Source organism: Nomascus leucogenys, unplaced genomic scaffold, assembly GCF_006542625.1.
Source record: "Nomascus leucogenys isolate Asia unplaced genomic scaffold, Asia_NLE_v1 Super-Scaffold_391, whole genome shotgun sequence".
NCBI classification, from domain to species: domain Eukaryota; kingdom Metazoa; phylum Chordata; class Mammalia; order Primates; family Hylobatidae; genus Nomascus; species Nomascus leucogenys.
Genome location: NW_022097988.1, coordinates 272,167 through 286,954, shown reverse-complemented (window position 1 = coordinate 286,954; position 14,788 = coordinate 272,167). Strand labels below are relative to the sequence as shown.

Here is a 14,788-nt window from a genome sequence, read left to right as displayed (position 1 = left end):
AGGGATGGGAACGTCCCTTTATTTATTTATTTATTTGTTTGTTTGTTTGTTTGTTTTTTTGAGAGGGAGTCTCATTCTGTCGCCCAGGCTGGAGTGCAGTGGCATGATCTTGGCTCACTGCAGTCTCCGCCTCCCAGGTTCAAGTGATTCTCCTGCCTCAGTCTCCCAAGTAGCTGGGACAACAGGTGCATGCCACCATGCCGGGCTAATTTTTGTATTTTTAGAAGAGACGGGGTTTCACCATGTTGGCCAGGCTGTTCTCAAACTTCTGACCTCAGGTAATCTGCCCGCCTTTGTCTCCCAAAATGCTGGGATTACAGGTGTGAGCCACTGCACTTGGCCCTGGAAAGTCCCTTTTATACACACCCTCTCCCCGTCTTTGGCAGCAAAAGACTGAACTCTTATCTGTGTGGTAAGGAGCTGCCTTTTTCTTTTCTTTTCTTTCAACTTTTTATTTTATTTTATTTTACTTTATGTTCCAGGATACATGTGCAGAACGTGCAGGTTTGTTACATAGATAAATGGTAAATGTGTGTCATGGTGGTTTGCTGCACCTTTCAACCCTTCACCTAGGTATTAAGCCCAGCATGCATTCGCTATTTGACCTGATGAAGGAGCTGCCTTTTTACCTCTTACTTTTGCATATGCTGTTCCCTCTACCTGTCAGTCTTTTCCTTTTAAACCTGTTAAACTGTCACTCAGATCTTTCAAAAAGTCCACTCAAATGTTTTCTCATCTCTGAAGTCTTTATTCTCCCTCAGGGTTCCTGCCCCCTGCCCACCCACCCACTCAGTGATAGAATTCCCTCCCTCCACAATGTGACCACAGTTTTTTGTACACTTGGCTTTACTTTAGGTCTTTTTCATATGTATAATCTGCTCACAGGTCTGTCTTCCTTACTGGACTATGAGGAATTTGATTATGGACTGTATATTGTGTCATTGTTAAGTTTCCTGAGTATGGTACGCATGTTGTGATTATATGTAATGTCCTTGTTATTAGTAGATACATCCTGACACTTTTAAGGGTGACATGATATCACATTTGCAACTTTCAAGTGGTTCAGAAAAAAAATGTGTATACTGACCACACCCTGCCCCTACACACAGATAAAGCAAATGTGGTAAAATGTCAATATTTGACTCTAGATGAAGGGTATGTAGTGTATTCTTGCAAATTTCCATAAGTTTGGAATTTTGCAAATTAAGGGTGGAAAAAAAAAGCATGGATTTCGGCATTAGACCTGATGGGTTTAAACTTAATTGTAAAGCTTTATCACCTGCTTTATTTTTCTTTCTTCTTTTTTTTTTTTTTTTTTTTTTTGAGACTTGAGTCTCACTCTGTCGCCCAGGCTGGAGTGCAATGGCGTGATCTCGGCTCACTGCAAGCTCTGCCTCCCAGGTTCACGCCATTCTCCTGCTTCAGCCTCCTGAGTAGCTGGGACTACAGGCGCCTGCCACCATGCCTGGCTAATTTTTTTTTTTTTTATTTTTAGTAGAGACGGGGTTTCACCGTGTTAGCCAGGATGGTCTCGATCTCCTGACCTCGTGATCCGCCTGCCTCGGCCTCCCAAAATGCTGGGATTACAGGCGTGAGCCACTGCGCCCAGCCCACCTGCTTTATTTTTCTTTGAGCTGTGGGGCTTTTGGCAAATCATTTCCCTCTCTTGCTAAGGGTTTTCCTGACTATAAGCAGGGCTAATAACTGTACCTAACCCTATAGGGTTATAAAGATGAAAAAGAATGATGAATGTAAGGGGCTAAGCCAATGCCTGCCACATAGTGAGTGCTCAGTTAATGTTAACTATTGTTATGGCCGTATATATTGTCAATATCTGTTTACATAAAGGGACAAGCTTGGGAAAGTTGAAATACCCCACCTTAAAAGAGCTGGTGTACTAGTGGAAAAACACAAAATACCTCATTGTCCTTATTTGAAAGACCTGAGGCATTTGGAATTGCCGTTGAATCTCATTCCAGGGGCAAGGGTGGTGTTAAAGAAATCCACTGGGGATAAGGTAGAGGGTAGGCCAGGGAGGAAGGGTCAACCAAGGTCTGAGGAAACAGAGAGACGCTGTGGCAGGCACTAAGATAAACTTGGGGACTCAAGGGTGGGGACGTAGTGACTATTGTCTCCCCCCCCTCCAGAGTGGGTAAGTCACTGATTAGTTTAATTGCTCTGCCTACCCATGCCCCCTTCTCGGAGAGCTTTTGCTTTCAGCCCTGTCATCCAAATCTAGGATGGACATCAGGTGTTTGCAAGCCCTGGACCCCTGTGTGCTTAATGCTCATGGGGAAGGACAGTTCCCCAGGAGGAAATCAAACCAAGAGTCAGCTTTATAGTTGCATTGAGAACTTTAATGGAAAGCCAATTTTTCATGTTTGCCAGTAAGCTCCTGTGAGGGGTTGAGATGGAAGCTTAGGAGTGCAGTGTTCCTCCCCTCTTTGCCTCTAGAGGCACGCTGACTTCCTTCCTCATCACAGAGCCCTGGCAAAGCCAAGAGGCTTCAGAGCTCAGAACCTACAGACTTCCTTTTGACAAAGCAGCGCCTCAGAGGCTCTTCTAGGCTTTAGTTGGGGAGGCTTTTTGGTGTTGTTGTTGTTGTTGTTGTTGTTGTTGTGACAGAGTCTCACTCTGTCACCCAGGCTGGAGTGAAGTGGCACAATCTCAGCTCACTGCAGCCTCCACCTCCTGGGTTCAAACAATTTTCCTGCCTTAGCCTCCCGAGTAGCTGGGATTACAGGCATGGGCCACCACACCCGGCTAATTTTTGTATTTTTAGTAGAGATGGGGTTTCATCATGTTGGCCAGGCTGGTCTCGAACTCCTGACCTCAAGTGATCCACCCACCTTGGCCTCCCAAAGTGCTGGGATTACAGGCATGAGCCACCACATCCAGCCTAGGGAAGGTTTTTATAACTGCTGCTGTGTGGTAGAATCTGGGCCCTTCAAGGAGCGGGTGGGGTAGGATAGTGAGGGGAAGCCTCCCAAGCTAGGACAAGAGCAAGCAGAAACAGGCAAATTTGTGTAAGTTCAGGTTCAAGGACTCTCCATCCTAGCTCATCTCCAAAGAGTTAATGTACTCCCGAACCCATTTCTTCTCTGGGTTGGCACACACTTGGCGGTTCTTTCGGGTGACAAAGCTGTGGGAGAGGAGAAGAAGAGGGAGGATGAGACCTTGTCAGTACCGGGACAGCCAGTTTGGGGGATGAAGTGGATTAAGGTATAAAGGGAAATGATAATGGTATTGGGGTAGGGCATATTTGGAGCTCCATAAGATTTTATTTGTGGCTTTTAAGGAGAGAACATTTCCTCTTCTGTTGGATCAAAGGGCTCCAAGCCAGAAACAAATTTGTGTGCATTTTAATCACCTTCACACAAATACATGTAGCCTGAAAAGCTAAGAGGATATGGAGCCTTGAAGCCCAGGGCTGAGCCTGCCAATCACTAGACTTTTCTCAGCACTTCCTCTGTTCCAGGCCTTGTGCTGGGTGCTTAAGATGCAGAGAGAATAAGGTGTCCCTCAAGAACTGAGTCATGGCTGAATAAGTGGGAGACGAGAAGTTCTTTTTTTTTTTTTTTTTTTGAGATGGAGTCTTGCTCTGTCACCCAGGCTGGAGTGCAGTGGCACGATCTCAGCTCACTGCAACCTTCGCCTCCCGGGCTCAAGCGATTCTCCTGCCTCAGTCTCCCAAGTAGTTGAGACTACTGGCGCCCACCACCATGCCCAGCTAATTTTTGTATTTTTAGTAGAGATGGGGTTTTACCATGTTGGCCAGAATGGTCTCAAACTCCTAACCTCAGGTGATCCACCCACCTCGGCCTCCCAAAGTGTTGGGATTACAGGCGTGAGCCACGGCGCCTGGCCTTTTTTTTTTTTCTTTTCTTTGAGACAGAGTCTCACTGTCACCCAGGCTGGAGTGCAGTGGCACGATCTCGGCTCATTGCAAGTTCCGCCTCCTGGGTTCACGCCATTCTCCTGCCTCAGCCTCCTGAGTAGTTGGGACTATAGGCGCCCCCCACCACACCTGGCTAATTTTTTGTATTTTTAGTAGAGACAGAGTTTCACCGTGTTAGCCAGGATGGTCTCGATCTCCTGACCTCGTGATTCACCCGCCTTGGCCTCCCAAAGTGCTGGGATTACAGGCATGAGCCACCGCACCTGGCCGAGAAGTTCTTAAAAGAACATCTGATTTGGTTTTAGACAACGCAATGCCTGGCACACTCAACAAATGAATACATCTGTGCATGGGTGGGTGAACGAAAGACGGGCATGACCTTGAGTCTTCATTTCACCATTTATTAGTTTGATCATTTTGTGCAAATCACTTAAAGCCTCTGAGTCTATTTGCTAAGCTCATGTAGATAGAAATAATAGAAATGTAGATAGAAATAATGCTTTGCACAATTACTGTGAAGCTCAAAGGATAATATGTATGAATAAGTTTGGAAAAATACCATTCATGTGTTGTTACTAGAATGCTCTGAAACTTCTGCTTTAGGGTGGATGAGAGCAACATGAGACTAAAAGTCCTGGTACTAGACACTGTGGCTCAGGGGAGTTGAGGGCCGTGAGATAATGGCAATGTCAAAGCACTTCCACCAAGTAACCAGCCAGAATGTGGAGGCCTATGAGAATCAGAGGCCTTATCTCTATAGTCATTGATGATAAAGCTGGAAATGTAAAAGTTGGGGGTCATGAGGGTCAGTCCAGCTGCCTGCCTCACCTGTCTGCTGGGAAACTGATTCTACCTGTGGGAGACCTTGGGCCTTGCTAGCAGTGCTGCCAATTAACACATTACTTCAGGGTCAGTCCTGCCTACTTACCCTTTCCCATTTTGGCTTTTCCTTTAGGATTTTTTCCTGCACATTATTATTATTATTATTTGAAATTTGAACACTGATTTTACTTAAGTTCAAATACTGGATATGTTTTTTTGTTTTTTGTTTGTTTGTTTGTTTGTTTTTGAGACGGAGTCTCTCTCTGTCGCCCAGGCTGGAGTGCAGTGGCGCAATCTCAGCTCACTGCAAGCTCCGCCTCCCGGGTTCACGCCATTCTCCTGCCTCAGCCTCTCCGAGTAGCTGGGACTACAGGCGCCCGCCACCGCGCCCGGCTAATTTTTTGTATTTTTAGTAGAGATGGGGTTTCACTGTGGTCTCCATCTCCTGACCTTGTGATCCGCCCGCCTCGGCCTACCAAAGTGCTGGGATTACAAGCGTGAGCCACCGCGCCCGGCCCTGGATATGTTATTTTAGAGATTCTCATAGGAAGAAAATCAACTATTTATTGTGCAGCCATCCAGAAGTTTATTTATTTATTTTTATTTTTGAGACAGGGTCTCACTGTCACCCAGGCTGGAGTGTAGTGACATGAACACAACTCACTGCAGCCTCAACCTCCTGGGCTCGAGTGATCCTCCCACCTTAGCCTCCTGAGTAGCTGGGACCACAGGTGTACACCACTACACTTGGCTAATCTTTTAAAATTTATTTTTGTAGAGACAAGGTCTTACCATGTTGCCCAGGCTAGTCTCAAATTCCTGGGCTCAAGCCATCCTCCTACCTCAATCTCCCTAAAATGCTGGTATTACAGGGGTAGGCCACCATGCCTGGCCAGAAGTTTATTTTATTTTTTATTTTTGAGATGAAGTTTTGCTCTTATTGCCCAGGCTGGAGTGCAGTGGCACAATCTCGGCTCACTGCAACCTTCGCCTCCCGGGTTCAAGCGATTCTCCTGCCTCAGCCTCCTGAGTAGCTGGGATTACAGGTGTGCACCACCACACCCAGCTAATGTTTTTGTATTTTTAGTAGAGACAGGGTTTCATCATGTTGGCCAGGCTGTTCTTGAACTCCTGACCTCAGATGACCACCCGCCTCAGCCTCCCAAAGTACAGGGATCACAGACATGAGCCACTGCGCCCAGCTAGAAGTTTATTTTTTAAATCTTATTGACCCATGCAGTATGCCACATGATTACATAACAAAGGAATTATGTGTTTCAAACAACACAGAAATTCCGCCTTTGCTTTTGTGATTACTATCACATTAAAAAAAATAGAAATGTATTCCCTAGATGGAAGTATTATTCCCAAATATGTTCTGATGTGCTATGTACCCACCTCATTTAAATATTTCATCACTCATTCATTCTTTGGTTTAATATTTTCATTCTTTCTCTATGCATGTATTGGTGTGTCTGTCAAAGTCATTAAGCTCTTGTGGTTCTCCTGATTCTGTGCCTAACAGCATTAAAAATTTTTTTTAAATTGTGGTAAAATATTCATAACATAAAATTTACCATCTTAACCATTTTTGGATGTATCCTGCACATTCTTGAGCCTAAATGTTTTCCGACAAAGTGAAGCCTTAGATTGTCTGGTGAGAATGATGATTTCTTGGTTTCTCTTTGGGTTTCCCTTTCCCAGCCTCACTCAGAGCCACTTGACCATCTCTTTTTCTCCCACTCCGGTGTGCAGAGATGAAAAGGGAATGGAAGCAGTATTCTGGCCTCTCATACTTTCTAGAGTTTGTGTTCTTGTTTAGGGTGGTGTGAGAGTTTCAGACACAGACCTTGCCCTTGTTAAGCCAGGAGTCATACAGGAAATCCTGCCAGACTTGCTATCCCTCTCTCTTTGGCATCCTTGACCTGTGGCTAGGAAGTCAAGAGGCCAGGAAAACAATACCTGAGGTGAGGGTAGCTCAGGCCTCCATTTCCTGCCCCCAACGTCCCCGCAGACTGTGATACCAAAGAACAGCCTCTCCTTGCCAAGTCTTCCCTCCTTACCTCCATTTTTGGCACCCTCTGCTTGCCTGACTTCCTCCTTCTGCCTACCCCTTAAGAGCGGATGTTCTCAAAGCTGCTGCCCTTTTCTCTTCTTTGTGTTTTTTCCTAAGTCTCTGGCCCTGGGCCTGGCACACAGTTGATGCTTAATGGATGTTTATTGAATGAGTAAGTGAATGAATGAATTGCATTCATTCCTTAAGTTTCACCTGCTACTTTTGTGTATGCAATAATGCATTTAGATGATGATGATAATAATAAGCTAACATTTATGCACCTACTGTGTACCAGAGCATATTCTAAGCATTTTCATCTTACTGTGACCCAGTGGGGGAAGTACTTCTATTACCCTATTTTGTAGAGGAGGTAATTGGGGTTACGAGAGGTTAATTGAAGGGCCTACACTCACCAAGTGTCATAGCTGGAGTCCTAACAAAGCAAACTAGCTCTAGAGCCAGTACTCACCAAGGCAGGCTGCGTTGCCTTTTTAAAATTGGGATACCCCTTTTTCCTCCAAAAGAATGTCATATTTTCAGCCCTAACACCCTTTCCTCACTACCAACCCTTCATTTCACCGCCACCACCAGACATATCCGCAGGGTTATCTTGCTGGCACCTTGGCTCTTTCCTCTTTAAACAGCTCTTCCACAAGGCTTAAGATGGTTCTGTACTTCGCCAGCCAGAGGTGGAAACCTCAGTGTCATCCTGAACCCCCATCTTTCTCCCTTGCTCTTGACTTCAAATCACCTGCTAGGGCTTGCAAATTCCACCTTTGAAGGTTTCAAAAGCGTCTGTCTTTGAAACCTCATGTCTCTCCTTTCCTTCAGGCACTGTTCAGCCTCCAATACTACTCACACGGATAACAACAGTAGCCACTAAACTGGACTCCTGTTTTCTCAGCTTTCCCTGTTCTAGCTCATTTTACACTTGACAGCTGCATTTAGCACTTTTGCTGCATTTTCCTGACACTCTGTGCTTTCCTACATGGAGACTGTACATAAACCAAAGTAGAATCCTGGGGGACAGACCCTTTTCCTGATATATCCCATTCCCTAGGCTTTTCTCTGCCAGGCCAAATCTCTCCTCAGACAGCACCATTTGCAGCAAACCTGTAAATCCCTGAAGCTGAATATGTTTCCTCTCTCTTTCCCTTGTCATGTTTTTTTGTTTTTTTTTGCTGGGTACTCTAGTCATTGCTGTGTCTGTCTTGCCCCTCTTATTAGACTATGAGCCCCATAAGGTTGGGCTGGGACAGTGGCTTTAGTAATCTGTGTCTGCCAATAGTATGTGCTCAGGGAAGGACTTTCTTCTTTTGAAAAATATTTGTTTTCAGAAATAAAATTAGTAGTTGTTAAATATTACTGCTATACTTAAAAGCATTCATCAGACCCAAAGTCTGTCTTTGAATACCTCTAATTTTGCCAGTGTCATAAATTTTTGGATTAAAAAACTTCACCCTGGCTGGGTGCAGTAGCTCACACCTGTAATCCCAGCACTTTGGGAGGCTGAGGCAAGAGAATTGCTTGAACCCAGGAGGCAGAGGATGCAGTGAGCTGAGATCGTGCCATTGTACTCCAGCCTGGGCAACAGAATGAGTGAGACTCTGTCTTAAAACAAAAACAAAAAACAAAAACTTCACTTTTATATAGGAAACTTCAGAATTGCACCATTTTCATTTTTTAAGTCTCTATCATAAATTTCTTAAGCAATTGTCACTAATGACTTTTCTATAGTAGAAGGAGGAGGCTCTAGACATGGGCTTCATCCCACATTTACTGTGCAGCCTTGGCTAAATCAATAAACCTCTCTGAATCTTAGTTTCAATACCTGAAACATGGAGAGAATTATGCATACTTGTCAGAGCTAAGTGTAATTAAAAGATCATGCACATAAGACATTTGACACATAGTAGGCATTTCCTATATAGTAGGGTTTATTATATTTTTCCAAATATACCAGCTTGCATATTTAAGGGTGAATCTCATTTCCTTATTTCTTCTCTGATTGATGGCTTTTTGTTTTTTTATTTGACTACAATTATAGATCCCTGACCTCTGACCTCTTCTCCCTAGTTCCTCTGAGGTTTAGGTGGATTTGATTGGGTGTGAAATATGGGGGAGTGTGTGAAATATGGGGTTCTTCACTGAAGGGGATGACTGACTTGATCTTCCCCACACAGGAGTATTCCAGACCATGTTTCAAGTAAAGGCCACACTAGTAAAGATTGGAGTCCTAGGCCAGGCGCGGTGGCTCACGCCTGTAATCCCAGCACTTTGGGAGGCTGAAGCAGGTAGATCACGAGGGCAGGAGATCGAGACCATCCTGGCTAACACGGTGAAACCCCGTCTCTACTAAAAATACAAAAAATTAGCCAGGCTTGGTGGTGCGTGCCTGTAATCCCAGCTACTCGGGAGGCTGAGGCAGGAGAATGGCGTGAACCCAGGAGGCGGAGGTTGCAGTGAGCCGAGATCGCGCCGCTGCACTCCAGCCTGGGCGACAGAGTGAGACTCTGTCTCAAAAAAAAAAAAAAAAAAAAGATTGGAGTCCCAGGAACATAGTCCATCGGAATGGGCATGATTCTCTAAGGACAGCTTGTCTAGTCTTTTTACATGATAGCAGGGAACTCTGAGGCTAGAGATGGAGGAGCTGTGGCTGCTTGCAGCTGGAGGATGGGTGGGAGTGGGTAGGGCATCCTCTCAGAGGACTCCTGGGGGAACAGGCTCTGGGAGGGCTCCGTGGGGCTGAGACTCACACGACTGCTGGGTTGGAGCACTTGCCACTGGTGTAGAAATACTCCTTGATGTGGGCACGGGGCAGTGGGCGGGCAATATAGGCAAAGCAGCAGGGTGTGGTGTCCGAGGCATCTGGAAGAGGAAAGGAAGGAGGGAGACCCTTTTATTCATTGCTACTGCACACTTGACATTGTCCTGGACACTTTGTATGATTTATTTAGAAAGAACTGTTATCTTCCTTGACAGAAACTGAGGCTCAGAGAGGTAAAGTCACTTGGCCATGGATAAACAGTGGCAGAGCGGGGATTCCAACCCCTCATCTAATCCTTGAGCCAAGCTTGTATCCATCCCTTTACACCATAACCCTCTGCCCTGGGCTCTCAGGGCCTCCTCCTGGCTTGTCCTGGGTCCTCTGGCCTCATTCTTGTCCTTCCAGGATCCTCAATGGATTCACAACTTGGTTTCTTTGAGACCTAGGGCAGGTTGTGGGGAGGCTTCCAAAGCTCAGGCTCCATGACTCAGCCAGGATCCTAAGAGGGGTCTGGAGATGCATGTTGTATCTTGGGAGCTCTGGTTGAGCTGCAGTGAGAAGGGCTCTCAACAGAGAGATGACGCTGGGAAGCATCAGTTGCCACTTCCCAGCAGAGGAGGAGTTTTTATTTTCCCAGCAAGATGGAACCAGGTTTGAATACCAGTCTCCCCATTTCCTAGCTGTGTGCCTCCATGGACAAGTTACTTAACCTCTCTGTTTTCCCATCTGTACGCCAAGGACAGCTACTTAAAGAAGAATTGTGGGTATTAAATAAGATGTACAAAAATCGGCCGGGCGCGGTGGCTTACGCCTATAATCCCAGCACTTTGGGAGGCCGAGGCGGGCGGATCACGAGGTCAAGAGGTCGAGACCATCCTGGCTACCATGGTGAAACCCCGTCTCTACTAAAAAATACAAAACATTAGCAGGGCGTGGTGGCGGGCGCCTGTAGTTCCCGCTACTCCAGAGGCTGAGGCAGGAGAATGGCGTGAACCCGGGAGGCGGAGCTTGCAGTGAGCCAAGATCATGCCATTGCACTCCAGCCTGGGCGACAGAGCGAAGGCTCCATCTCAAAAAAAAAAAAAAAAAGATGTACAAAAATCAGCACAATGCCTGATCCATAGTAACCATTTAATTAGCTTTTATTATCCTCTCCTTGTTTTTATTTGTTTTTTAAATGTATTCACTCTAATAAAGCCACGAACCCTCTCATAAGCCAATTTTTTTACATTTATGAAATGAGAGAGAATATGGCTTAGAGTCTCAGGAAGTTTTAGTTTAGTTAAATTTCTTAGAAACCCTGCTGCTGACAGGCATGAGTCAGACGTGTTTCAAAGTCAGTGTGAGCTACTCATGACTACTAATCTCCCCAACATGAGTCCACACTCAGTGAACACCTGTAGGCCTTGGGGGTGTAGACCTTGAAGACAGGAAAACTGATCAGGAGATCCCTGCTATGAAGCAGCATAGAGATCTCTCAAGGACAACAGGACATCTGGGTAAGACAATCCATAAGAATGTAAATAATGGGGTTCAGACAGTATTCATGCTACAGTTGAAAAGAGGGCAAGGTGTGGGACAGTCATTGGGATGGGGTAGGCATTCTAGGCAGAGTCCGACTCCAGGGGCTGTGGTGGTCAAGACCAGGACTTACATGGGGAGGCAGATGCAGGAGCGCAGAGGGCGGTAGCAATGAGGATGACAGCGAGGGCCGCCGCGGAGACCTTCATGGTACCTGTGGGAGAGGCTGTGCAAGGTCTACGTGCTGTCTTGATCCTCTGCAGGGATCCTCTGCAGAAATCCTCTGCAGCTCAGGCTGGCCCTTTATAGGGCTAGTTGAGGGGCACCCCCTAAGGGGAGTTTCCAAAATAGCAACCAAGCATTGGCCTGTATCATAAGTGAAATTGCACAAAACGGAAAAGAAAACTGAAATAGCCTCCGGAAATCCAAGTCTCTGTCTCCGCCTCACTGCTCTCTCATCTAGAGTGAGCTCATCAGTTTCCCCTTTGACCAAGCACCAGTGGTGGAAAAATTTCTCTGCTGACATCCTTAGTTTTACCTTCCAGGGAAGGGGTCCTCCTCAGAGAGCAGGAAGCTGCTTTCTTGGGGACAACAGGGAGGGGCAGTTAGGACAGGATCAGAAGTCACTGAGTCTTTATTACTCACTGAGTCACTGAGTCTTCAAAGTTCCTGCTTATTCATTATAGATCTTATCTCCTTTCCCTCATTCATAGAAGGATGTTATTTATAAGGTGTTTTATTGAGGAGGGTCCTCTGGATATACAGTCGCCAAAGGAGGTGAGCACACTCACACTGTAAATTGAGGCAGTTGATCTGAGCTGGGCATTGGGAACCTTTTCACCAGATATGAGTTGGAATGAGTCCTCTTGTGGGAATTTCTTGCTTTCATCCTGGTCATAGGGTCTCTTCCATTTACTTGCTAAGCGACCTTTGGGAAAAGTGCTTAATGTCTTTGAGTTCTATTTCCTTGTTTATAAAGTGGAATAATTGATTAGAGCCTTGTTGAGAAGCAGAGAGAGAGAAAGATCTCTTACAGCATACTCTACCATTATTGGCTACCATTTACTGAGGGCTTATCTGTGCCAGCCACTATTCCACCGTCTTAGCGCGTGTCATCTCATGTACTATTATTATCCCCATTTTATGAATGAGGAAACTCAATAAATACTGGGATCCCATCTCACTGTAAGGCCTTGTTGGGCACAAAAGTTACAGAATATGAAAGCTTCAAAGGACTTTAGGGATCATTTTTTCCATGTTTTTCAGTTGCACAAGAGGAAACCAAGGCCCAGTGAGCAGGAGTGACTTGCTAAGAACACACAGCAAATAAATGACAGAGTTGGGATCAGAACCCAGTTGCCCTCGCTTCCACTTCAGTGCTCTGTCCATTAAGTGCTGCCCAACATTAAAGCGTTCGTGGTGAGGAGTATCCTCAAAACTGAACCCATGTGGAACTTGGGGATTAGAGCTAGGGTCCTTACTGCATTCCAAAGAACTGGATACAGTAAGTCTTCATCAATTCCTATTTTAGTAGTTCAGAATTAGCAACAATTTGGTATGGGCTAGGCTGAAATGGCATCTGAACAATAATAATAATATTATAATAATAATAATTATAATTATTATAATTATATAATAATAATTATTATTATAATTATATAATAATAATTATAATAATATATAATATATCTATAATCTATAATATATAATATAATAATAAAATATATAATTATATAATAATTATTGTTATATAATTATTAGTAATAATTATTAATTAATATTATATAATTATTAGTAATGAAAATTATTAATTAATAATAATATTATTATTTTTGAGACAGTCTTGCTGTGTCACCCAGGCCAGAGTGCAGTGGCACGATCTCGGCTCACTGCAAGCTCTGCCTTCTGGGTTCACGCCATTCTCCTGCCTCAGCCTCCCGAGTAGCTGGGACTACAGGTGCCTGCCACCATGCCCAGCTAATTTTTTTGTATTTTTGGTAGAAACGGAGTTTCACCATGTTAGCCAGGATGGTCTCTATCTCCTGCCCTTGTGATCTGCCCGCCTCGGCCTCCTAAAGTGCTGGGATTACAGGCCACACCTGGCCAGCATCTGAATTATTTAAGAGAAAAGCGTTTATTGAGAGTGACAAAAGCAAAATAAACAAAATGTAACCCTCTACTGAGATCATTTTCTGTTAGCTACTCTCACACTTGTAACATGGTGGTTGAGGGTGACTAAATCACCCAGAATGGGAAGACTTTGTCACATTTCTTCCTCACGATGACTTTGAGGCAGAGTGATTGTTCTTCTCATTTGACCAAAGAGGAAAGTAAGCCTCAGAACAAATAATTAACATCTTCAAGATCACGCAGCTGATAAGTGGGATTTGAAGGCAGGTGTTTCTGATGGCCATGCTCAAGCTCTGTCCAACGAATCACATCAGTAAGGCAGTTAACAGTTATCAAGACCTTTCTAGGTTACAGGTGCCATTCCAAGCTTTTTTTTTTTTTTTTTTTTTTTTTTTTTTTTTTTTTTTTTGAGACAGAGTCTCAGTTTTTTGATCAGGCTGAAGTGCAGTGATGTGATCTCAGCTCACTGCATCCTCCACCTCCCAGGTTCAAGCAATTCTCCTGCCTCCTGAGTAGCTGGGATTACAGGCGTCCGCCACCATGCCTGGCTAATTTTTGTATTTTTAGTAGAGACAGGGTTTTGCCATGTTGGCCAGGCTGGTCTCGAACTCCTGACCTCAGGTGATCAGCCCACCTTGGCCTCCCAAAGTGCTGGGATTACAGATGCGAGCCACTACACCTGGCCTTGTTCGAAGCTCTTTACAACAATCCTCTCATACCCTCCTTACAGCTCAATCAATTAACAATGGAAATGTAATTTTGGAAAGTATGGCTATCTCATTTAAAGAAGCAAATTGCAAGCACTTTAGAAACATTCATCCAGCCACATAAAAATGTTCTACCAATTGTTACCAAACATGTGAGAGGTTCTGGAAAAGGCGGTGGGTTAAGAGCAGGGACTTGGCAGTTTCTCCTGTTTATTGGCCAGGTGGCCTCAGGTAAATTATTAATCTCTCTGGTCTCAGTTTCCTTACCTATAAATCAGTGATAATAATAATAGTCCCTCACACAACTATCGAGACAATTAAGTCCCTATAAATGTTCTCATGCTTGCAATGCTCTTAGTGCAACGTCTGACGCATGTTAAGTACTTAATAACATTGCATGTTATTATCATGTTATCATTAAGAGTAAGATATCAGTGCCTTTAAGGATATTCTGTAATTTATGCTTTTCAGCAGTCTAAACCCCCAGTCAATATGTATTCGTGAAATTTGTTACAAAAAAATATTTATTTATTACAAAAAGTCTTTCTTTTTTTTTTTTTTTTTTTTAAAGATGGAGTCTCTCACTTTCGCCCAGGCTGGAGTGCAGTGGCACAATCTCAGCTCACTGCAAGCTCTGCCTCCTGGGTTCACGCCATTCTCCTGCCTCAGCCTCCCGCGTAGCTGGACCTACAGGCGCTCAACACCACGGCCAGCTAAATTTTTCTATTTTTAGTAGAGACGGGGTTTCACTGTGTTAGCCAGTATGGTCTCGATCTCCTGCCCTCGTAATCTGCCCGCCTCGGCCTCCCAAAGTGCTGGGATTACAGGCGTGAGCCACCGCGCCCAGCCACAAAAAGTCTTTTTTAAAACAGATGGGTAGTTGAGGC

The 14,788-nt window shown here is 44.7% G+C and overlaps 1 protein-coding gene across 1 annotated transcript; it reads right to left on the bottom strand.

Moving 5' to 3' along the window:
• Window positions 1-2,620: 2,620 nt before the first annotated feature.
• Window positions 2,621-11,322, bottom strand: CCL5 (C-C motif chemokine ligand 5). The gene is made up of 3 exons (XM_003281374.4): window positions 11,198-11,322; window positions 9,533-9,644; window positions 2,621-3,142 (listed from the first exon to the last, which is right to left on the bottom strand). Exons 1-3 carry the CDS (start codon window positions 11,271-11,273, stop codon window positions 3,055-3,057), a joined length of 276 nt encoding a protein of 91 aa, XP_003281422.1. The 5' UTR covers window positions 11,274-11,322; the 3' UTR covers window positions 2,621-3,054.
• Window positions 11,323-14,788: the final 3,466 nt, after the last annotated feature.